Raw genomic sequence first — 24,747 nt, forward strand, 5'->3', positions numbered from 1 at the left:
GATTAAGAGTGTTTTCACAATCAAGCTTGACTCGGGCTCAACTCTGTGGAATGGACTTGCCATAGCTCACACGTTCACAACCCCAGTGCGCTCTCAGACTCTCACTAAAAGGCCATTTCTAAAATCCCAGAAGGAAAGGGTTCTTCACCCCTTCACTGCTGTTCTGACAATCATCTCAAGGACAGGGGAGGGTTGCTTTTAGGGGTAGAAGTTATCCTCAAGTGTAAACACATCACATTTATTGCCTAATTACAACAGGCTCAGATAGTACTATTCCCACTGTTGGATGTGGGGCTGGTCTGCCTGTATCTCCTTATACAAGGACTGCTCCCTTATGGGAAAAGCCACATATGGGAGCTCAGCCCCAACCTGTGGGCTGTGTGTGTGTGTGTGTGTGTGTGTGTGTGTGTGTGTGGTGGGCAAGTACCTCTCCCACAGTCAAGACCTCTAGAAATGCATTTGTCTGCTTACATTTGTATCTGGCTCCTAAAGCAAGATTCCACTGCTGTGAAATATCTAAGTGAAAACCCACAGTGGCTTTAGTCAGACCTGCTACCAGGCAGGCCTGCAGGATGAGGGGTTGGCTGAGGGCGGGCAAGAGGCAGGGAGCAAAACTGCTTGGGGAGGGGAACAGCACCCTCTCCCTCACCTCTGACACAAGCACAGGATGCTGCTTGTATTTCGTGGGGACCTCCCAAGCATCATGGAAAATGAGTATCATGAAAAAATTCTGCATAGATTTCTTCCTTCTTGCACAAAAATAAATCTCCTTTTACTTCTGTTTCCCACACACTCCCACAGCTCCTCAACATGCAACTGTGCAGACCCACGACTCGGGAGACTAAGAGCTTCCCTCCTGCTTCTGACAGGAGCCTGGGCTGGGCTGCTCACTGAACAACAGAAGAAACTGGGACTCACAGCAGACACCACCTGGCCAGCCAGCTTCAGGGGAGATTTCATTGTTCTCACCATCTGAAGGAGATCATCTTTGAGGAAGAGAACTGGAGATGGGCTCCAGGTAAGACACCTGCACACACATCCCATCTCAGGGTACCCTCTTTGATGCTCAGCTCCAGCTTCCCATTAGAGCCATGAAGACTCAAGTCATTGGGTTCCTGCCCCATCACACAGGAGACCTCGATTGAGTTCCCAGCTCCTGGCTTTGGCCTTGGCCCAGTCCTGGCCATTGTGGGAACCAGTAGATGAGAGCTCTTTCCATCCTTCGCACCCCGACTCTCCCAAATACATGCATAAAAACATAAACCAACCACAGTCATCCCAATTTGATATCAGCAAGGCGCGCATGTGTGTGTTCAAGTTCTCTGGGGTTTAAAGAGCAATTCTAGTCTCTTTGCTGAACTGTGTCTAACTCCTAGGCAGTGCTATTTGTTATTCCAGGTCTCTGAAGGCAGCGGGGAGATGGCATTTTCCTCCTTGGCTATGTTTCTGACTATGAGTTCATGAGGCTGCCAGTCCTGGATACCAGGGCTCTGCAGTGCAGCCAAGCTTGTTTTATTTCTTGGCCTTCAGAAGGAATAGGTATGCATCCGTTGACCTCTGTGTAACAGCTGTCAGCTCCTGGATGACTTGCAAACAAGTCATATCCATCCTATTCGTCACCATGACACCAACTTGGGCGTTCCGAGTTATGAAAGCACTCCCAAAAGTTGATGAATCATTTGTGGTACAAAAAAATTAAAATCCACACAGTGTTTTTTTCCATAATATCCATTTTTCCACATCTTTGTTCAAGATTCCTTATACTTGCGTAAGATTCCTCATATTTCAAATTTTCTACACAAAACAAACCTTTCTTTGAAAAAAAATTTTTTTTGGTGAACTTTTGGAAGTGCCTTCATGCACTTCTGTGTTTGTCCTGCCACCGTCGGCTGAACGGGCAGGAATGCACTGGATTGGGTGATCATGCAGAAGCAGCAAGCAGCTTCCCTCTAAACAGCATCTTAGCACGGGACTCAGAGACACGGGTGCACAAACGGCCCAGCCTTGTTCCTCTGCCTTTGGACCTTCCACTCAGGGGGAAGCCTATCATGCTAAGGAGATAATTGCTCCATTCCAGCAGGCATAAATCTATGAATCCAACCAAAACCTATGAAAAAATACTTCTTTATGCCTCAAGAACAAAAGAACCTTTGAGGAGCAGGCAAAAAAAAAAAAAAAAAAAAAAAAGAATGGAAGACCTTTCCGGGCGCCTTGGCCATGCACATGACTGACTATGGAGAGACTACCGGATGTAGCAGAAGACTCAGGGCTGGTGAGATGAGGAAGAAAAGCAAAGTCCACACCGTGCTTGGGTAGGTGCTATGGTCCTCAGTCACAGGCTACTTCCCTCCCACCACCAGAAGGTTCAAAGAGGAGGTGATGACTGTATTAACAAGGGCCTGGGGGCAGGGGGGTTAGCTGGATTTCAGGCAGAGGAAACAGCCCATGGTGCATGTGGCTCACTCATCCCTCCACTGCACCACTGTCACCATCATCATGAGGTCAGGCTAAGGAAGCCCACTGTCCCAGAAGGGGATCTCCTGTCTGCACGCCCCTTCCTTCCTGACAGACAAGGGCAAGGTGCCCTTGTGCCAACTGATGCCACTTGGGCGCTGTGCAAGGACAAAGGTTGCTTCTGGTTTTCTTGCCAGCCTTGGTGATCCAGGAGAAAGGAGATGGAGGGAGTCGGTACTGAAGGGAACGGTGGCGGGCCATCCTGAGGAGCAGCCAGCATCAGCCCAGCCCGTGGTCCAAGCCACTGAGGCTTGGAGGCACAGAGGAAAAGTTCAGAACAAAGAGAGAAGGCAGCATGACAAGCTGAGCGAGCACACAGGCAGGTGTGCATCGGGGCAGTCAGAATCGCACGTGTCCAGGTTTGGAGCAGACACAGAAGGAACCTGACGTGCGCTCCAGAGAACTTCCTGTGTCACAGAACTCCTTGCACAGTGGGTAGAACTTTCCTAGCCTTCATTTCTGGAATACCTGGACGGCACGCTGTTCCTGAGAAGGAATCATGAAAGTGCATGTGGACTGGGCATGAGGATCATGAAGAAGCTGGAATTTACACGAATCTGAGACTATCTGGAACACATCCATGCCTGATCAGGAATCAGCCCTCGAAGGTGCAGCTCACCTTCCCTGAGGAGCAGACTGCCCGCCATGTTCATTTCCGTTGTGCTTGTAGTTGTGCCAAGAAGGGCTGATGGGGGAATGGAAGGGACCCAGCGGGTCAGTTGGGCTGAATTGGTGGGTCCTAGTTCCCCCAGTCAGTTCCCTTAGAAACATCCTGGGTGAAACAGAGCTGAAGGACATAGCTCCGATAGGATTAATTGGAATGGGCCTACCTGCTCCTCCAAGAAACTCATTTGCCTTGGGAGCTCCTGGTGCTTCGTCCCTGGGTCCAGGTCCCCTGCTCTGCTCCCGCACACCACAGGTGGATCTCAAGGCAGACCCGTGGAAGGGAGGAGAGGGAAGAGGACACGGTCATGACCTTGACTCTTCAGGGCAGCCAGGTTTTGCTCAGGTGCCTTTTTCTAGGCCCCGCTGGAGCAGAGCAGCCATCCAAAGGGAAGGAAGAGGCCCCTCCCTGCTATGCGACCACTGGAAGGGAACCAAGTCTTGCACAGACATGGGTACGGACACAACCCTGTGACAAAGAGGCCGATGAGAATGCCACGCCGCTCCACATGGGGAAGGGCTGTGCTCAGAGAAGCAGAGGAAAGGAACAGAACGACACCTCGTCTCAGAGCGAGCTGAACTGTGAACTGAGGGCGATACAAGCAAGCACAAGATATGCAAACCAGTGCTGTCCCAGCCCACGGGGGCAGCGGCACGGAGGCCGCCCTGGGCAGGCGCTCTGCTCGTGGCACACGGCAGAGGCAGCAGCCCCTCCCCAGGCACAGAGAAAAGCGCGTCACACTCCAAATATGAAATGGTTTTACTTTACATGCAGCAAAACGTACAAGAAGTGAATTCAAAAACAAACTTAATTCAGTTCAGTATATTCGCTTGGCACAATTGCAATTCGGTTTTTAAAAAAATATTTGAAAAATACTGAAAACTGACCTGAATTCAAGTATAACGGTTTCTTCAACAGAAACATTGTCAATGCAATAAAACATTACACGGAATATATTGAAGCAAAAATGTCTTCTTGAGTTTTTCCCTTAAATTTCTCTGTGGTTTTTTTTTTTTTTTAAATACAGTTTTGATGCCAACACAACTCACAATTTTACTTTTAAAATGAATATTATTGCATTGTTTTTGCATATCTTGTGGGACAGAAAATGCAGTTACTGATTCCCGTTTCAGAAGTAAAGACAGTGGTTTGTTTTTGCTTTCCAATGGCCCCACATTCAGACCTTCCCACAGCTCAGCCAGAAGGGGAAGTGGGCACACTGTGTGGGTACACACACACGCACACACGCACACACACTCAGCCACTCTCCCTCCCCCCTGCACTCATCACACACCAGCATAACGGAACCCAGCTCCATCACCCAGATATGTGCAAGACCTTATCAAGTGCATTGCCAATTACCTTTAAATTATAAATCTAAACCAAACCAGAAAATTAAAAAAAAAAAAAACAACCAAATCTGGTAGCATACACAATGGCTGGTAAAACCCCTACAACGGCTTCTAGGAAACCCTCTCTCCTTGGGCCAAATGACCCACAACCTTTTAATGATACAAGAACCCAAACCGGATTTATATATGCAAAGTGAAGGCAGGAAAGTGGGCGGCCACAAAATATATCAAAGTTCTTCTTCCACCTCTCCCCCTGGGAAAGCAAAATTATAATGATTTTAAAAAATAAAACATGAAAACTGCAACATGCTGTCCAAAAAAAAAAAAAAAAAAGGCAAACTACCAAATGCAAGAACGCTAGACACGCGCAGCACCACCACCCTGTCTGGCTGCGCGCCGGAGGCCCCAGCTCCTGGCCCTGACCCTGGTGCCAGTGCGCCGCCCAGCTGGGCACTTCCCAGTAGGAAGTCCAGGGCAGCCACAGGTGGGCGCCATCAGGAGACGGGTCCAGTAGAGACACCTGGAGCGAGGGGCAGGACTTGACGGGCACCCCGCGCAGTGCCTCTTGCCCTGTCCTCACCCTTCCTGTGTCCACAGGGATCCTCGCCCCCCAAGTCCTGCCCTGTGCCCTTTGCCCAGTCCACAGGGTCTGGCTGTCACGGAGACAGAGAGGCTCATATGGAATATGTGCAAATGGGTTTTGTTTTGTTTACAAGCAAAGTTGAGAGACCCCCGTTTGCGTCAGGGTCCTTCTGGAGAGCTAGGGCCACCACAGGAAGCTGAGGTGCTCTCTCTGCAGCCCAGGGACAGGCCCCCGAAACAGAGCTTGCCGGCTGGTCTCTCCCCTCCCGAGGTACTACCCCCTCCTCGCCTCTAGATGTGCAGACACAGAGGGCTCCACACCTCCCAACCTGCGTCTTGTCCCAACAGAAATGAATGAAGACGCTGTTCCGGTTAACTCCAGGTCACGAGAACAGTGAGGCACTTCTGAAACGAACCCATTAGGAACATTGAGACAAAAATAATAATAATAATACCCGCACCCCCGGGACCCCTGCGCCTTACAGGCTGTGGTCTGCGAGACCCTCCTCGCTCTGCCCACACCGGGGGGCACGCACGTTGCTCGCGTCCTGTTCGCTCTGCCCCATTCTGTCCCGGCCCGGGTCCCTGCGGTTCATAAAAGGTAAGAGGGTGCCGTTGGGGCTCTGCCGGGCGCCCCCACTGAGGATGTCATCTGCCGCGTTCTCCATCTCCTCTATGGTCAGGTCGCAGGCGTCGGCCAGCTCCTGGGTTGTGACCTGGAGGAACTTGGGATCTTGAGCAAAGTGCCCCAGTCCTTCTGATATCAAGACCTGAAGGGTCGTGGGGGGAAAACACAGAGGGAAACTGTATCAGCAGAGCTGATCTGGGGTGAAGGGCTTCCAGGGCGATCTCGGGCAAAGCAGGTATGCTGGTCTAGGGGTGTTGGGGAGGGTGGCGCTCCCAGGGAAGTAGAGATGGGGCCTCACCACAGGAAGTAGTGCTGGCCGAGGGGGAAGGAGCTAAGGGAAGGCCATAGGAGATGCTCTGCTGTCCCACGGGCAACTCCAGCCCAGCTTTTTGCTCCTCTCTGGCCTCCATACAGGCCATTCATAACATTCTCCACAAGGAACCCTCCCTCTCCTGGGGGCAACTAGAAAACTGCTAACTGCCCCAACCCACTTGGCTGCCTCCCTGGGCCTGAGGATCCTGGCAAGGACAGGCACAGTACCATACCCGCCCCGCACATCTCTGGCTGCCCAGAAGGGCTGGGAATGACCCTCCATAACCCGGGAGCATCAGCTCCCAAGAGGATAGTGCCTGGCACACCCTGCTGGGGACTCACATGGGCCTGCCCTCCCTGGCTTCCACTCTGGCACCTTCCCCAACTCCTGCCTGAAGGCTTATCACTGTCTGCTCTTCCTAGGGAGAGCTCATAAATGCAGAATCCTGCACCCATACCTAGCCCAGCACCCACACCAACAGTGCGTAGGGATCCCCAGGCCTGGTGCAACTGCAGTCTGTTCTTGTCCCAGGGGTACGAGCGGTGATACTTTCTAGGGAAGACCTTCTTGTGAGGCAGGCTTCATCCGAAGGGTCCTCCTGTCTGTGAGCCAGCTGCTCTGGCCTAGCCTTGGGCATCATCCTTTCCCTAGGTCATCCTCCTCTGGGCTTGTTGTGATTTGTCAAAGGAAACCTCCTATGTGTGGTGCCAAGATGGTGTCTGAATGCCCAGACTGGGTGGAGGACAGTGGAGCCACGGGTGGCACTCAACCCTGGCTGCACATCAGAGGTTGTAAAAATATCAGGATTGTTTGCCATGGTTTTCCAGAGACAGACACACTCTGTGTGTGTGTGTGTGTGTGTGTGTGTGTGTGTGTGTGTGAGAGAGAGAGAGAGAGAGTGGGAGAGAAAGAGAGACAGAGTGGCCCAGGTTAACATGGGGTACTGAGGCACCTGTGTCTTGGGGTTCACTGGCCTGCTTCGGGGCTTTCTCCCTCTGCCCCAGGGCGTTGCCTCCACAGTCCCATGTGGTCAACACTGTCTGTATACCCTGGCTCCCCTCTGCAGGTCCTGGGAGGGATGGTGTCTGTGAACCCCGGGGAAGTGGGGACGACCTTCAGTCTGCGGGTACAAAAGCAGCCACCCCGTGCCCTCCCCCTGCACCTGCCACACAGTTCAGACTCACTCACCGCTTCCACCAGGCTGCTGGCACTGCCATGGAACTGCCTCCCCTGAGTCCCAACCTGGCTGGGCACTGTGAGCGAGACAGGCCGGGCCTTCCGGATGGCGCTGCTGCTGCTGCCCGCTCTGCAGGGGCTCGGCTCCCCCGCCCAGGAGCTGCAGTGGATGGATGGGAAGCTGCTGTTGAGCTTCTCGCTGGACTCCGCGCCCTCCAGCCGCAGGGTGGGGATGGGCTGTGGGGGCCAGCCGTGGCTGCCTGGGGTCGCAGGGGGTGTGGTGCAGGGCCGGGGCAAGGTGGTGGGAGAATGGCTTCTGTGCAGGAGCGGGCTTAGGCCCGCCACTGCTAATGCCTGTGGATGACACACAAGAAGTGCAAGTTACAGGGGGTGGGTCGACGGGGACAAAGCTCTTGTCATCTAGCTGGATGTACGTGCCCTTGAATACACCCCTCGTTCAGCGAGGCCTGGCCTGGGCTTCACAGATCTCAAATTACTTTTCATGGTCAGTTGAGTCTTCCTGAAGTGAGGGACCTCACTTGAGGAAGCCACAGTGAGGTGGTATCAAGGTCATTGGCTTTGTGTTGACTGCTAGTTGCGCATGCTCTGGTTCTTAGCTGACCCACTGCGACACTACAGCGAATGGTGACTCTGCACCATGGGTACATGCAGGACAGAGATGCCACGTCAGTCTGCCTTGTAGGGCTCATTGGGGTGCAGGTTGATAATGAAGTCCAGTGTCCAGAGTGCTTGTGATTCTCCCTTTTATAATAGCCAGGAGTCCTGAGTCCAACTCTGCCAACCTCTCGCTCAGACTGTCTGGCAGCCATTGCTGAAGCCTCCCACTGTCATATTAAGAAAACAATGTACATGTTTGCGTGCTGTCATCCTGTGGGACGTGGCCTGCAGCACAGCTGCCGTCAGGACTTGGTCCCTCAGCGTGTGCCAATCCACCAGGATCGGGGATGGCAGAGGCTGGTGCTGTGACTGGAGAGGCCGGGAAGCAGAGAGATAATACAGTGAGGAAGGATGTCTCACTTTGCCTCCCAGCACAATCAGAAAAGATGGGTGAAGCCAACTGCTAGAAAGCTCCTAAGGCAAACACGGTTCCCCACATCACCCACCCCAACCCGGATCCCAACACCTGATGGGGACCTATAGGAAGCATAGTCTATAAGCAGGAGTGTGGAAAGCCCAGCAGAAATTTTTCTCACGTGGGTAGTGCTACACAGGCTTGTATTTCTTTGAGCTGAAGCAATACCAACTTGGCCACATCCAGGTGGCCATCTTGGGTGGGTTCTAAGCTTTGCTTGGCAGTTGAATGCCGTTAAGTATCAAAGCATCCTGGAGTTTAGGTCCGTGGTGCGTGGGGGAGCAGATGATTGAAAAGAGAGGCTGGGAAGCAGATTTAATTCCTGATTTACCTGGTTGGGGGGTAGGCGTGGCAAGTCTGACCTGAGATACAGAGATGTTTGTGGCCCGCTCCCCTCCTCCTCCTTGCCCCATGTCCAAGATTTCCCTGCCCCAGCTGCAGACAGATCGGGAGCTATTTCATCCAGAGAATTTCTCAGGACCTCTTCTCTTTGAGTAGCACCCCCTACTCTGGGCCACATGGCTGGGAGGTGCCTGTATCATTTCTGTTTCACTGGGTGCATTTTTGAACAAGAAGGAAGTTCACCCTGACTTTCACAGAGCTGGTGAAGCACTCCTGCCCCACTCTGCCACATCACAGACCCTGTGCCAAGGCAAGGACACCATGGTAGGCTGTGCCAGGGATCTGAGACATCGTGGGAAGTGACAGGATGGAGCTCTCTGGGCCATGCTCGGTGGGGGCTGGGTGGCCTGTGTGGAATCAGGGGCTACCTGATGATGGACCAGGTGCAAGGGCAGGACTGTCTTCTGAGAGATGTCCCCCCCTTGGTTCTTCTGTCGCTTTAGACATTCCAGGTGAAAGGAAGCCCTTCGACCTGCGAGGCCACAGAGAGAAGGGGATCATGGCAGGAAACAAGCACATGGCTGTCACAGCGCACACCCACACGCAGCAGGACCAGCACCCTCAGACACACTGCCTCTTTTCCCCTGGCCTCTCCTGGAAGACATCTAGGACAGTCCAGGCCCAGGCACCCTCCCCACAAGCCCTGGCTTTGTGATCCTGAAATGCAACTTTGGAAATGCTCTTCATGGGTTTCTGTGTGGCAAGCCATCCACAGGTACCTGACCTGGCTCACAGTGCTGTGCTCAGCAGCTGCCTCCGCACGGTGGGGGTAGGGGGTAGGGGTTAGGGGGTAGGGAGTGCCTACCTAGCGACGCTGAGCGCAGGAAGCCCTTCTTTGGAGACTGCCGTGTGTCCCGCCTGTCTTCTTCCGGGGCTGTCAGTTGTCGGTTTTCATCGTCCTGGTAGGAAAGCCTAGAACACAGAATTCTCAGGGCTCATTCCCGAAGAGGAAGGATTCCATCCCCAGAGAGCACTTTGCTTGCTTGCTTGTTGAGAGCAGTGCCCCGCCCCTCCCCATGCCAGGGTGCTGCTCTGCAGGTCGGGGAGGGGCAGCAAGCTTCCGTGCTGCCAGGACCAGTTCTGCACCCACTGCCTATGCGGTGAGCCCCGCATTTCTGACTGCAGGGAGGCAGCGGGAGCACTCTTGGGACAAAGGTAGTGAGAAGGCCGGACAAGTTCTTAGGCCCCATGATCCTTTCAAAGCTGCCTAGGTTCCTGTGTTCACAGATGCCAGTGCTATCCACCCGCCGCCCTCAGCCCCGGCACCTCCCCTCCAGCCCCAAGCCCCCAGTTCCCCCTGTCACACCAGTCAGTCAGTGGCAAGGCTGGGAGGGATCTTGGGGGCATCTCAGCAATGGCTGCCAAGCCTTTCAAGGGTGACAGTAGGAAAGACACTTGACTCACTCACACAGACCCAATGGAAGGCATTCTCACACGCTAACCCTACCCTGATGGGTAGACTCTAAACATATCTAAACATCCACTCTAAACATGTCTAGTCCACTTCGTTGGCTCTATTTGACTGCAAGGCACACGTTTGCAACCCACTGTGGTGGTCTCCCAGTTCCTTATGGACTTGCTTGCACTGGAAAAGCAGGTGCCCATGGCTCCCTCCTAGCTTGGGAAGGTGTGTGCTACCCTCATGGCTGAGTGCACCTTGATTCTAGTACTAACTTGGTACATTCATATATAGATGCACAGGGGTGTTGGTCAAATTAAAGCTCACACGTGTGCATCCTTCTTGACCAGGCAAACCTTCCTGACCGGATTTTCTTCTTAGCCCAGCTGCATGATTCTTGTAGACCCAGCTGCTCTGAGCTCGGCTGTCCCACCCTTAACAGTCCCCCTGTCCTGCTCCTGGACCCTCTCTGAACACCTTTGCCCTTCGAGTCTGTTCCACTCCCCTGTGGGCAGTTAGACAGTTAGCCATGGATCATTCTTTTCAGATCCTCCCAACTTCCAAATCAGTTTGGAAACCCTCCTTGAGTCCAGACACTAGTTAATGACTTGGCAGAGTTAGTTCCTGGATGCACCAGGCACCCAGGAATGGCAGAAATGGATTAAAACCTGTGCTCTCCCTGGTTGCCAGGACATGTGAACATGCATGAATTTGTATTGCCAAGTTCATTTCGAGGTGGGCATTTGGTGCAGATTTTAAAATGCTGTTTGTGATGCCTGCATGTCTGCGTGCCTGGACGGAGTCCTGTCTCAGCTTCTGAGCTCGCTCTCACGCTGGTGTACATTCTGAAGCAGGTTGGGGGGGTGGGGACAGCAGGTGACGGCTCCTCGCCACCCATGTGGGAGACCCCAGGTTGAGTTTTAAGCTCCTAGCTTTAACCTGACCCATCTTGGCTATTGTAGGCATTTGCGGAGTAACTGTTGGATATAAGATCTTGTCTCTCTCTGCCTTTCAAACAAAATAAAAATAAATTCACAGTTCCAATTCAGAGGAACTTTGGGGGAGCTTTAGGCTTCATTCTCTCTAGGCTTCAAACAGCAGGTGCTTCACCCCCCCCATCTCCCCTGTCCCCGCCTCACCTCTGCTGATGGGGCACAAAGGCACAGGGGTTCACTGAGTTGTCAGGAGTTGCAGTGTTGGCCACTCCTTCCAGAGTTTTCCTCACTTGCCAGATTCTCATCAGGGACAAAGACAATCTTCTGCTACTCTTACTCTCCCGTCACTCCCTGGTGGCCTGTGTTGCTTTTCAACCCCCGCCTCTACAGCCACACAACCTCCCTCCTCCGCCTCCTCCCCGCACCGCCAAAATCCAGAAAGCTTTCTTGAGAGCTTCCATTTTGAATGTCACCTACAGTCAGAAAAGCACTGTGTTCAGCTATGCCTTTAAAAGTGAGGACTATTCCCGGCCTGCCCCAACCTCTCATCCATCCAGATCTGCAGGCCAAACGCTGGCCTCTAAAAACACCAACAAGATCCAAAAATCTCAACCCTACATTTGCTACCAGTGCCCTCTTCTGGAAAGCTGTATTACTGATTTTTAATCGGAAGAAAACAGAGAGGGAAATGAGGATTCACTTCCCAAATGCCTGGACAGTCCAGGAGACTCAATCTGGATCTCCCAGGCGAGCTGTCACCTGTGGCTGCCTCCCAGGGTGGCAGGAAGCCGGACTCAGGAACAGAGCACCCCGGCCTCCCTTGTGGGGGGAAGGCACTGCAGGTAGCGCCTTGGACCGCATCAGTGTCCCCACTGGCAGCCTTGTAAGAACAGGCTCCTCACAAAACCCTGAACTGCAGATGCAGTCTCTGGGTGCTGAGGCTCGCAGAAAATGTTCTCATGGCTCCTCAGGATCACTTTGGGGTGAGGAAGAGCCCCTGGAAGTGGGTCTGGGTGTGTGTTGGGGACAGTGTCTCAGCCTCTAACATGACAGCAGGTGCACGGTGTGTGCTCGGCTGCTCTTGGAGCTCTCCTCCCTCCTCCCCCTGCTGTCGCATCTGGGCCAGAGGAGGCCCTGCACCCTCCTTCCCCTTCTCTGGAGTCAGGGCCCCTGTGGAGCAGGAAACAGCAGGCTCACATCTCGGTGGACAGCAGGCTGGGCTCGCTGCAGTACTCGGCGTCCTCGTGGATGCTCACGTTGTACGTCTCGTCCTGGGATGTGGCATCCTGACACACTATGGCTAGCTGGCTCTCCTGGGAGTGGCACCTAAACCATGCGGGATGGAGCAGAGCTCAGGGGGGGCCAGCCGTCCACCCCTTCCCCCAGCCAGGAAGCTGCCACATAGGCACACACACACACACACACGAGGACACACACACCCCCTAACTGTGGTGTCTTCCTCCTGCAGTCACTGATAAATCCACAGAACCGAGGTTGAGGCTCTATGTAGGCTACCCCAATTCCCCTCCCCTCTGGCCCACAGCCTGCCTCAGTTTCTAGTCTCCCTTTCCATAAACCTAGAACAGCCTGTGTCCTGTCCCACTCACAGGCCTACTGCTTTTCAGGGTGGATGGGACCAACCCTTAGAAAAGGGTCCTGGCTGTCCTCTAGGGCAGGGTGTCCAGTGATTGGGCCGTGCCTTCCCTGTGTTGCTGATGGCTCAGCCTTGAGGTGTGTATTGGACCAGCCAAGAAGTTCCTGGCACTGTTGACTGCTGAAAGGAAAGCTCAGGTGGCAGGAAGGATGTGTCCTGCTGGCTAGAGGGATGAGCCCCAGTTGTCCCCTGGGCTCAGTGGTAATGTGGTAAGCCTGTAACATGCCCTCTCTAATATAGCACCTCCCTCAGCTCTGGGCTTGGGACTCTGCCCAGTCATTTGCCCTTAACTGTTGCCCTCTATGACCCATGTGCTGGGGCCGAGTGTGTCCTTGGGCCCCCAAAGGTGCCTGGGAAGATCCCAGTGCAGTCTCTGGGAGCTGAACACTGGGTCAGTGTCCCCTCTTCCTCTGACTCTGGGCCTGGGAACAACTCAGGCACTTGGGAGGTGGCTTTCAGGGTGGGGGAGCGGAGGCTGTGGCCCATCTGCCAGCACAGTGATAAGGAAGAGGAGATACTGGGGGTTCCAGCACCAGTGGGAGGAGAGGCATGCAGTGTGTGTGTGGCCAGGCACAACGGCATGAGTTGGACTCAGAACGGTGGCCACAGGCAGGTGGCACCACCACTTGGGTGTTGTCTCTACAGTCAAAAACCTCCACCTTGAGTTATGATGGGAAGGCTAGAGAGTGCTGGCTTTATTCTCCTCTTAGCACCCTGAGGGTTGTTTTTAACAAATGCAATAAAAAAGGGAGGGTGCAGATGTTGAGTGAGCCATCAGACGTGCTCAGTGCTTTGCACGTGTTTTCATTGGCAGCTGTATCCGTGGGGGGAAGAAGACCTCTGCTGTCTTCTGCCCTGAGTGCTCTCCAGCAGGCACTCTCTCGGCAGGCGATTTGTAGTGTCCTGGGATGCTAACGAGGGGCATAAAGAGCTTCCCTAAGAAGGGATTCTGGGACTAGTGAGGTGGCATAGTAGGATAATGTGGTATCCTCCATGGGTGCCAGCTGGAATCCTGGCAGCTCTACTTCCAATCTGGCTCTGTGCTCATGGTCTGGGAAAGCAGCAGAGGATCGCACAAGTCCTTGTGCACCTGCACCCAAGTAGGAAGTATGGAAGAACCTACCTGGTTCCTAGCTTTAGATTGGCCCAACTCAGGCCGTGTGGCCATTTGGGGAGTGACCTAGCTGAGGGAAGATCTCTCTCTGTCTTTCTCCTCTTCTCTGTGTAACTCTTTCAAGAAAAATAAATCTTTAAAACAGGAGGGTTTTCAAAAGGACAAATATCATACGTTCTCTGATATAAGGAAAACTTCATGCAAAACACAATACACACACACCTAGAGCTCTTATATTTATCTCAGCTCTGGGCCTAGAGTCTAATACACCAAGAAGTGAAGATTCATTACAGTTGCACCTATTCTGCCCAATCAAAGATGGACTTCCAATGAGACTGTTACATATATCTTGACAATAGGATGCTGGAAGCCAGCTTTTTGAAGTAGGGTACACTGCCCTGTGCCCAGGCTGGAGGGACATGCCCTGAGCCCAAGGACTCACTGGTCAGGTTTGCAGAGTGAGGTAGATGGGGTGGATGGCCTATCTGCCTGCCTGCCATTATGAGCCTCTATTAAATGCTGTGGCAGCTGGAGGGCACCAAATGCTAACTCTTAAAGGAAGCACCTTCATGACACTCGCCCCTAAGCATGGAAAGAAATCTGGGCATCTCAGTTATTTTATAAGTAGGGAGGCAGAGAAAATGAAGGTGACATCCAAGCCACGGAGGTATGTTCTCTGTCTTCTGGCCTGGGGAAGGTCAGTAGGGAGGAGGCTCTGCAGAGGCCCAGGCTACAGCTCCAGAAGCCCCAAGTCCCGAGAGAGGCACCTGCTACCCTATCATGGTAGGGAAGGGCGTGCTGCAGGCAAGGACACAGAGGGTCAGCAGGTGGCAGATGACACAGTCAAGACCACCAGGAGTTATTGTGCCCTGGAGGACAATGGGCTTCCTGTCATCCAAACATGCCGTCCATGGACAGGCTGGCACGGGCTTAGAAAGAAGTGAGGGTGATGGTGCTGCTGTCTCAGCTGACCAGGCTCAGACAGAGGTGTGGGAAGGACTGTGGGTACACTCTCTTGTGTAGCCCAACCCTGGTCCACCCTGCTGAGGAAGGGCAGGGGTGTTTAGGGAACACATCCTGTGTGACAGGACTGGTCAAGGGGCCAGGTGGGCTTGTCCTGAGTGTGGGCCACCAGGGGTGCCACCACTCACATAGGACTCTGGCATTTTCAAAGCCAACTTGGGAGCCCAAGTGCCCTTCCATCAGATGGGCCCAGGATGCAGTGTGGGAGGCCTGTACACAAGCCATGGGTGCCCTGCCCCCACTTACCTATTGGAGCTGAGTTTCCATGCCACCTCCTGCGCCCGGAGGGAAGGAGACAAGGGGGGGCCATGGCCTTCCACGGTACTGACACTGCTGGCATAGCCAGCAGGGCCAGGGAGACGGCCCAGGGCGGTGTTATTGGCATTGTTGATGTTGGCATTGGAGCCAGTGGACGAGTAGCTGCTGGGGGTGAAAGTGGAGTCCACCAGTTTCTCGTGGGAGGGCGACTCAGTGTCCACTTGGTTGGTGCCCGCTTTGCTGATGTGCAGTGGGCGCTGTGTGGTGAACGTCTGGGGGAAGGCGCTCCGGCTGTCGCTTTGGTAGTAGGTGACATGGTTGCCAAACAGGCCGCCGGCCCTCTGTGGATAAGACAGGAGGAGAAGCCCCTCAGCTACAGCTGCTTTCCTCAGGAGCAGGACAACAGAAGCCCCAGACGGCAGGGGTGCAGGTGTGGGCAGCTGGGGAGAGGGAGGTACTCAGATACGCAGGATTCATGGCATCCCGTATGTGGCTGGGGTGACACCCATGGGAACTGTCAGGGCGGTTGCTGAGGCTGACAGCTGTCCTGGGAGTTCTCAGTACAGGCTCTATTCCTGAGGACAGTGCAGGATGACCACCCACAAAGCAGAACACACTGTGGGGTGACAGCCACAGTTTGTACTTCATGCTTTCCATGGGAGAAAATATGTTAGCCCAGAGTTAACCAGTAGTAACCTGAATATGGCACCCTTTCCTCCCAAGCATTTATTGGATGTGGAAAACTGGAAGCCAGTGCTTTTTCTTCCCACCTCTTACATGCTTTCCTTATCCTGTGCAAGCATGTGCAAGGATGGCCCAGTCCTCTGATCTGAGAATGTCTCTGGGTTGGGGTCATGGAGTCATACTCTCTAGGGTCTTGTTGGGGGGTAGTAACATGTGGATGTGTCTCCAAGGGTCATTTGGTGATGGAAAACATTGGAGATGAGGATGGAGATGAGGGTCCCCTAAGCAGGATGGGCTGGCCCAGAACCAGGAGCTGGGGCTCCAGGGGCAGATTTGGGTGCCCTCCTGCCTGCAATTATGCCTGATATGTTCTCTCTTATAGGACTTGTAGCCAAATATGTTCATAGCATGGAAGGGGTCACTGGGCAAGAAAGAGAGCTGGTATTCCCACACAGCTATTGGCAGATTTCACTACTGCACCTACTAGCCAAGATCCATTTGTCAGAACAGAGAAGGAAGGAGGGCTGGAGGGGACTTTTGTGACCTACAGAACAGATGCTGTGTCTTACAGGGTAATGCCACTTTATGCCAGCCTCTGGGATCACAAGCCCAAAATGTTGAGATTTTTTTTTCCAAGAGAAGTCAAAATTTTTTCTCTTGAATGCACCAGCTTTTTAAATAGTGGCCAATAAAACAGGTCTATACGTTAGAATTGGCCCAGGAACTACCAAGTTGCAACTTGCAAAACAGTAGGCCCTCTCTCCTTGGAAATACTTTCCCCAGACAAACAGCTTCTTCTCCTATTCCATGAGCCAGTGACACCCAGGAGTAGCTGCCACATCCCAGGAACCCTGGCTGGACAGCGAGCCAGGCTTGGCCAAGGAGCAGAGCTGAGCATGGCTGGACAGAGCAAGCTGTAGACGGCCACAGAGCGAAGGGTTTTCTGCCGAAGGACACCTTTCCAGGTTTTCTTGGCACAGCATCAGCACTGCCCACTTTGACCTCAACCGAGCTTTGTAAAGGAAAAGAACAGCCCCGTGGCAGCCACTTACCCTGAAGATGTCATCTTCAGAGGCAGCAGACACAGCCTCCTTCATTGCCTTGTCCAGCTCTTCCTCAGCTGTCAGGTCTCCGGAGATAGCCCGCCGGATCTCGGGCCCAATATCATGCAGCGTGCGCAGGCCAGCCTGGAACCCAGAGGCACGTGTGGGGACCTCAAACCTTTGTCACACACTTCATGCCACGTCACTGCAGGTTTTAGTTGTCCCTCCCCCAGCCACTCAGCGCACCATTTTTTCAGCAGCAGGTCCACTTGCAGAAAGTGTGTCTATCTGTGTGTCCAGAGGGCGGGCCCTCTGGGCCTCCATGCGGAGCCAGAAAAAGGCTGCTCATCCACCCCGAAGGAAACAGGGCCACCAGCCTAGCAGCACTCATGAGAGCACGCAGGCCCACACAGGGCAGTGTCTGCATTCAGGGTCAGGTAGAGGCAAGAAGCCACATCCACTCCCCCCACCTCTCAGCCACCTCCAGAGAGCCTGGACACTAGGGACACTTTCCCCCAGAAAGGGCCTGGGGATCAGTTGGAGGTCAGGGTCTTCCCTGAGGTGCGGACCCTACCCTCGAGTACCCCGGTTCTTTACCTGAAGGGAGAGGGCGTTCCTCTGGGAGGGCTTGCCCACCAGCCCCTGCTCTTTGCGCTTCTTGAATTTCCGGAAGTATTCTTGGATCAGGAAGGTGGCGTAAAACTTGCCAACTGTGACCTCATCATCTGGGAAAGATGCAGAGAGAAGGGGAAGTGAGAGGCAGAGAAGGACCACCCAGGTGTCCTCTCGTGTTTTCACTTGTTGGAGAGGTGGTCAGGGCCCAGGGCTCACGGGAGGAAACACAGACAGGAGAGACTCCAACCGCAGCCCCTGGCTTAGCCAGCAACTCCCAACAGCTCATTAGTTGAGTATTTTTTCAGAAATTCCTTCTGCAAACAATTTATGCGCATACTAAATATACCTTACTCTCTCCTCCCTTCTTTATTTAAAAAAATTGTCTAGCATTGTTCTTGTTTGATCCCAAAGCTTGTGCTTCCAGATTGGAGAGGGAGCTTGGTGGAGGGAGGACTTTCCTCTTGTTGGAGTCTGGGTTTTGGGGTTAGGTTAGGTGTCTGATGGCTTGGCTGTCATCCTGCTGGGCTGGGCAATTGGGCTTCTGCATGATATAATGGGCCTGTGTCTTGAGTGTGAGTTTGAGGGTGGGGAGGCGGTAAATCTACAAGGGACCATTTCTGCTGCCCAGACTCTAGCCCCTGGTTCCATGTCCAAGTTCTCAGTGGAAGGGACAGCTGGCTGGCTGAGATCTTGGGTCTGGTGCTGGCTGTTCTGCTGCCTCAAAACCTCCACATCAGGGATGGGTCTCCCTCCCAGCTCACAGACCTGCTCCCTCAGACCTGGGTCTGAATTCTAAATCCACTCTGTCCTCACCATGTCACCTACTTAGCTTCTTCTGTGAACTCTCAGTCCTTGGGAAAATGCCGTAGAAATGTTACAAGGTGGACATAAAATCCAAGATGCGCAGCATCAAGGGACTCTTGTCTAGGCATGAGTTTTAGTCTGTCCAGCTTCCCTTTGGGAAGTGATTCTCAACAGGGGAGACATCACCTCTTAAGGAAGTCAGGGACTAGGTCACAGTGATTTGGGTGTACTACTGGCGCTCAGCAGGCCTGAGCACTGGCGTGTGTTTTGCACAGGTTACAGTTTAGTCTTCTGGATGGCTCTGTCGTGTCACACCACATGACCGTTTATAATGATCTGAGCTGAGAACCCATTCTGCCTGGTTTTGACACACTGGAGCTGTCCAGAAATGCAACCGCTATGCACATTGATGGAAAGACTATACTTGGTGCTGTTTGAACTTGACCAAGCAGGATTCGTGCCTTGGGAAGTCATCTCCCTGCTGACAGTTTATGGCATTTGAGTGTCCACTGCTGTCACAGTCATAGTCACATACACGCCTGTGTGGATGTCTGCAACCCCTCGTGTTCTGCAGGTGTAACTGTTTAGTCTGTCTTTGCAGATGATGAATTTAAAGTGATGACAATACCCAGCTTGGCATTATTTCCTTTTAAACACGAACATGTTCATGACAAATGGGTGCATGACAGCAAGGGTCACTGCTTAATTATAACTTCTAGCATGGTTGTGGATATGAAGGGCACTTCAAAACATCTGCAGAAAAGTGAAAATACAGCCTCATTTGGTGGAAACCCATTTTGAATCTCACACCCAGTATTGCCAACATGTATTTTCAATCAACGTTTTGGTAACCTCTCAGATAGGTGGCTTTCAAAATTATTTTGCACCAAAGTAAGCTGACCTTATAATTTCCTTCACCGTAAATATTCTGAAGTGCACTTGCATTGAAAAATATTTTGTTACAAAATATATTAGACTGAAAGCATTACGGTAGTATTTTGGAAATTAGGTATGTTGCGATGTTATCTTTGTTTTTCATTTGGAGTGTAAACAATACAAAGCATCTTCAAGAAATTCATGTAAAAAATATAAATGGTTTCACTTTTTTTTTTAAACAAAAACACACTTTTCTCTTAATCCCATTTTCCAAGATTTTTTTTTTCTGGAGTCTCTTCACTGTCTTTACCAAAAAAATAAGCTGGGGGCGGAGGGGGGGACTTTGAGCTTGATAAGGTTAAGATACTCTTGGAAAAAGAAAAAAGGATTCCAACTAAGAAGGGCAGGATCTCAAAGGATTCTGTTTTTAGTCCCCTAGAACAATCCTAGAGCAATTACCAAGTGGATTTCCTTTGAATTTTTGCCATACTTGCACACGTGTCCCTGTGCACGACGTGCAGGAGCAGCCAACCCCCCCACCCCACCCTACCTGGCAATCTGGCTGTGAGTTGCTGTGGAAGGCAGCATCCCTGTCTCTTCTAAGCAACAAGTTCTTTGAGCCCCATAGAAACAGGTATGGGGAACCGCAGGCCTCTTGCATGCCGAGGGAACTAGCAAAGGTTCATATCTACATTTCTCACGGTGCTGGTGGCCAACTGGGTGGGTGGGTGGTCAGCTGTGGGGCACACAAAGCCCAGCAACACTTACCGCCTGCGGGAGGCACCACTTGGTCCAGCAGCTTCATGCTGGTGCGCTTCCAGATCTTCTTGATGATGGCCCGCAGCTCCTCATTGGCTTGTTCCAGGTTTCCTGAGGAAGGGGTGGTGCAAATCAGAAGGGCCAGCAAGCACCCTACAGGGGCGCTCGATGGGGTCCATCCGTAAAACATGACGTCTTGAATGATGGCATTGGCCTCTCCCAGAACCTGATTTCCATACCCTTCCCTTGTTGCTCTCCCTGCCTTCCTCTTTCTCTTCATCTCTCAATTTTCTTGCCATCCTCCTTGCCTCCTATTCCCTGTACAATACTATCGCTTTGACCTGGTCAGCCAACACCATCCCCCACAGTGCCATATTGCTTCTCTTGTGGGTGGCCCAAGGGGGCATGAGTTCCTGAGGGTGTCCAGACAGAGCTGCAGTCCCTGCAGCAGCCTACCAGACACCTCTGATCAGCCCCAGTGTCCAACACCTGCCAGCAAGGCAGAGAGGGTGGCTCTGTGTCAGCAGCTTGTCTCATGGGCCTCCGTGGACTGCACAGAAGTCATAGGTGATGGTGTGTGGGGGGGAAGATGCCCTCATCTACAAGTGGGGACACACCTGTATCGTTGAAGACTGTGTCTTCCCAGTCTCATGTAGGGAAAGGGTGGCCACCCTCCCCATGGAAGCAGGAAGCAGAGGATGCTGGGTCCAGCAGCTCTCCATTATCTGTGGGTCTCCTGGATAGACTGGCTCCAGAAGGTGCCCATCCTAAGGTGGCCTCTGGGATACTGGCTTTAGGTGGTGGTAGCAGGGACTGCCAAGGTGTTCCCATTCTCAGTCTACATTAATCCCTGCAGCTGGTCACAGGACTTCACTGCCCTGAATGGGTGTGCACCACAGCAGCCAGGATCTTACGACAGAACTGAGCAAGGTAACCTGACTGAATCATGGGAGTCCTCTCCAGTCAGGAGCAGAGGGAGAGTGGGAAGTCAGGCTTTGGCCGGCAGGGTCAACTGAATCCAGAGAGATGGTCTCGAAGAGCCAGCAACCAATAGGGAGAGGACTTTGGGCCTGTCGTGGCAAGAAATGAAACCTGCCAACAGTGTGGAAGAGTCTGGAGGTGGAGACTTCTTCCTGGAGGCCCCAGAAGGGAGTGAGGCTTCAGCCACAGCCTGACTTTGGTCCTGCAAGATTCTGAACAGAGAAGCTAGTGACTCCTTAGCTGTACCCACAGAACTGAGGATGAGCGTGGCGATGTGTTAGGAGCCACAGGAAACCCTAGAGGCAGAGGAGAGGTGGTGCTGAACAAAGGGGCTGATTGGGCACCAGACTGCCCAGGTTGAAATTTACCTCTGGGCCACAGAGGTGAGGGAGAAAGAGTGGTGGGCTCCTGGACACCTCATCAACTATCACCTACGAATAGTCCTGAAGTACAACCCAGCTCCTCAGCAGCTCAGTTAGGGAAACCCTCCAGTCCCTTTGAGATCAGGTAGTTTCCAACACACGTGATAGAGGAGTCCCAATTACTACATAAAGCATGCACAAGCATTATGGTTGCCTAATATTTTCTCCCTGCACATTCAAGTCTACCTGGAGCCCAGAATGTAGCCCACTTGGAAATGGGATCTTCCCACATTCGTTACAATGAGGTCATGCTGGCCTTGAGTGGTTCCTATAAGACACTGGGCGAGGTGGCCCTGAGAAGGTGCAGGCAGAGGTTGGAGTGATGCTGAGACCTGAAACACAATGGAACCCTTTTCAAAGACCCATTAGACAGAGGTTGGAGTGATGCTGCAGTGAGCCCAGGATTGCCAAGCATGTCTGGTAACCTCTAGATGCAGAAGACAGGCAAGCAATGGCTTCTTTCCCTGGAAACTAAGCCCCCCAACACCTGATTTCAGACTGCGGGTCTCCCAGATGGTGAGAAACTAAGTTTTCCCTCATGTTCTTTTCTTCTAGCTCTCTTTTTAAAATTTATTTATTTATTTTCATTGGAAAGGCAGACATGCAGAGAGAAGGAGATATAGAAAGATTTTCCATCTGCTGATTCACTTCCCAGGTGGCCACAATGACCGGAGCTGAGCCGATCCTCATGGGTGCAGGATCCCAAGGCTTTCCCAGACCACAAGCAGGGAGCTAGATGGGAAGTGAACCAGTTGGGATTAGAACCAGCGCCCATATGGGATCCCGGATGTTGCAAGATGAGAACTTAGCCACTAGACCACCGTGCCAGGCCCACTAAGTTTTTCTTGTAAGAGTTCTACGCCTCTCAGTTGGGAGCACTTGTTATGGCAGATCTAGGAAACGAATGGGTCTTTGCAAAGGGTTTCAGGTCTCAGTATATTCTCAGAAGGATCTGTGGAGCTGTGCATCCTAAGGATCACCTTCCTTCTACGCTGCAAGGGAAAGCCTTGTGTGACTTGCTGCTGCACTGGGGTTGTGCTATCAGCACCCTGCAGAAGGCTCGGTTCCCAGCAGTCTCTGCTGCTCTCAAAAGCCTCATGGCTGAGAGCTGAGGCCTGAGGGCCCAGGGTTGGCAGCTACTTGCCTTGTGTTCCCTGTATCTTCCGAGAGCTTGCCTTTGTTCTTGGCCTGGAGTCTTAGCGAGTCTGGGGAGGCCCTGACTCAGCAGAAGGCTTGTCCCTGATGGCCATCTCAAGATGCTTTGTGTGCCCAAGGTTTCTTTAGCTTACAACTAGGCTATCGCTCGCTGATGACTGCACTTATCTTAGGACTCCCCACCTCAGGGTCAGTCATTTGGGTTGTACTGTCTTCGAGTGTTCCTTGGCACTGCTTCCAGCTGGCACTATCCAGGAGGGCTTCAGTTCGCCCAGTTGGGGTAGCTGCAACATGGCTGAATCTTGGCTTCTATGCATCAGAGTTTTATTGTTCCTCCATGCAGAAGAGACTTACCACATTAAGTGACACTAGGCCCGGCTTTGAGTGCCAATAACTAAGAGTTTTGACAGCCATCACACCTCCCCTTGGAGAGGAAAACCCATCCCTCGGATGACAGATGCAATAACATGCATAACAGAAAATTTGGTAAGTGACAAAACTGAAGGAGGGCAAAGCTTGTCACTCAGCAATAATCAGCATCACCACATTGATGACTTTTCTTCCAATTTGTCTCCTGTCTTGGATGGACCACATGTATATTATGTTTGTATTGAGTCCCTTATATAGCCAGAGCAGGTCTATTTATTTCAGATTGTGTTACTGGCTTGGCTTTCTGATTTAGTTTTTAGCTTTTGCTTCCTTCAAAGTTCAGCAGTAGCAATGGACTTAGCATTTCTTATAATTAGTTCATTATTCTACAAGGCATCTTGCTGGACTGGCTTTCTTTCCCTTTGTTTTTGATGCTTCTGTTGCTTTTGTGTAAGCGTTCGAGGAAAGGAGGCACCTCCCTGGTTTATTCAGTCAATGAAAATCCCACAAGTCCTGCTCTGGTGCTCTGAGGTGCTGAAGGAGGCACCTCATTGGCCTCATCTGTGCTTTCTATGGCAGCTGTCCTCGTGTGCTCCAAATTTCAGCTCCAGCTGACTAGCCCTGCCCCTGCTGCAGAGCGCACACACCCTACTCCCCATCCATAGAGTGCCAGAGTCACGGCAGGCCTCTCTGATCCTCTCAGAGGTACACTGCAGTAAGCCAGCAGCTCTCGGAGAGAAATGGCGGTGCAGATACACTTCCCAAGCCTCTCACACAGCAAGTCTCAGCGAAGCCAAGTCCCCGTCCTAGCCAAGGCAGCTACCAACCCACAGGACACCTTGGAGCACAGTAGCTGGTGGGGGGGAGACTTTAGCCAGATGCAGCCACATAGGATAATACTCTGACAAGGGGTAGGGGGCAGGCACCCATGGGTGGGCTATTCCCTCATGCCAGATACAGCCTGTATAATTACAGGACATGCCCACCACCACATCCACCACCTGCCGTGCTGTTCCCTTCTCAAGGCAGGTCCTTTTCATGGCAACAGGGAACTGAGGACTTGAGAGAGAGACAGACCTGCAGGCCAAGCCCATTAAGATGTGGCTGTGGGTGGCTGTGGGTGGCTCTAGGCAATGCTTGAGTTTTGGGAACTCTATAGGACACTTTTGAGATGTAACTCAGAATGATGGCCTGGGTTTGATGCAATGCCAGGGCTCTAGGTAAACAGGTTGGGGACACAGAGGCCATTCAGGATGCAAAAGAAGCCCTAGCATGCCAGGCTTCTTTGCATTCAGTGTGCAGGTCATCTTGCTCTAACGGTGTGTGAGGCGGGAGGGGCAGGAAGCACCCACAGGCCACTGAGTTTCTCTTTGGCCACTAGGTCTTCTGGGCAGTGGCCCCAGAGACTCAGGGGGACTCTTACCTTCTGTCTTGATCCTCAGAGCTGTCCTGACCAGGGCAAACAGGGTGGCATTGAACATGACCGTCCCATCGCTGTTCAGAGGCATGTTCATGGAAACCAGGCGCTGGAGGGAGATGGGGCAGAAACTGGTGACCACAGCAGATGGCTTTGAAAGGGCATACAACATGCAGGGAAATACTAGGAGGGGACATCACAACTCAGGCAGGGGGGAAGGTTGGGTCCAACTGAAGTTTCTTCATGAAACCAAACCTCTATAATGTAAATCAGGGCTCAGCCCATACCCTTTCCACTAGCCCCAGGTGTCCTGCTGTCTCACCCTTAATCCAACATAGCCTTGCCTGCCTTATATCAAAAGGAAATTCACTGATTTAAGAGAGTGATCCCCAGGGGCCATTTGCTTCTCCAATAGATAAGAACCTTAATGGCCAGTATTATCTGGAAGGAGATCTTGGAAGGAAATCTGGAAGAACCATCCCCTATGGGCCAGGGCCCACTGCACCATCGTAATT

At 52.4% G+C, this 24,747-nt stretch overlaps 1 protein-coding gene across 13 annotated transcripts in view; it reads right to left on the minus strand.

Moving 5' to 3' along the window:
* Positions 1-4,158: 4,158 nt before the first annotated feature.
* The window catches only part of CACNA1C (calcium voltage-gated channel subunit alpha1 C), a 656,633-nt gene continuing 636,044 nt past the window's right edge, over positions 4,159-24,747 (minus strand). For all 13 annotated transcript variants that reach the window (XM_058656024.1, XM_058656022.1, XM_058656023.1 and 10 more), the window contains 10 exons: positions 24,239-24,341; positions 19,898-19,999; positions 17,432-17,559; positions 16,844-16,978; positions 15,096-15,448; positions 12,256-12,384; positions 9,530-9,636; positions 9,093-9,196; positions 7,242-7,583; positions 4,159-5,882 (listed from right to left, as the gene is read on the minus strand). In XM_058656024.1, coding sequence (XP_058512007.1) covers positions 5,592-5,882; positions 7,242-7,583; positions 9,093-9,196; positions 9,530-9,636; positions 12,256-12,384; positions 15,096-15,448; positions 16,844-16,978; positions 17,432-17,559; positions 19,898-19,999; positions 24,239-24,341 — 1,794 coding nt within the window. In that variant the 3' untranslated portion in view covers positions 4,159-5,591. The remainder of the gene's footprint in view (positions 5,883-7,241; positions 7,584-9,092; positions 9,197-9,529; positions 9,637-12,255; positions 12,385-15,095; positions 15,449-16,843; positions 16,979-17,431; positions 17,560-19,897; positions 20,000-24,238; positions 24,342-24,747) is intronic.

Source organism: Ochotona princeps, chromosome 27, assembly GCF_030435755.1.
Source record: "Ochotona princeps isolate mOchPri1 chromosome 27, mOchPri1.hap1, whole genome shotgun sequence".
Lineage (NCBI taxonomy): Eukaryota > Metazoa > Chordata > Mammalia > Lagomorpha > Ochotonidae > Ochotona > Ochotona princeps.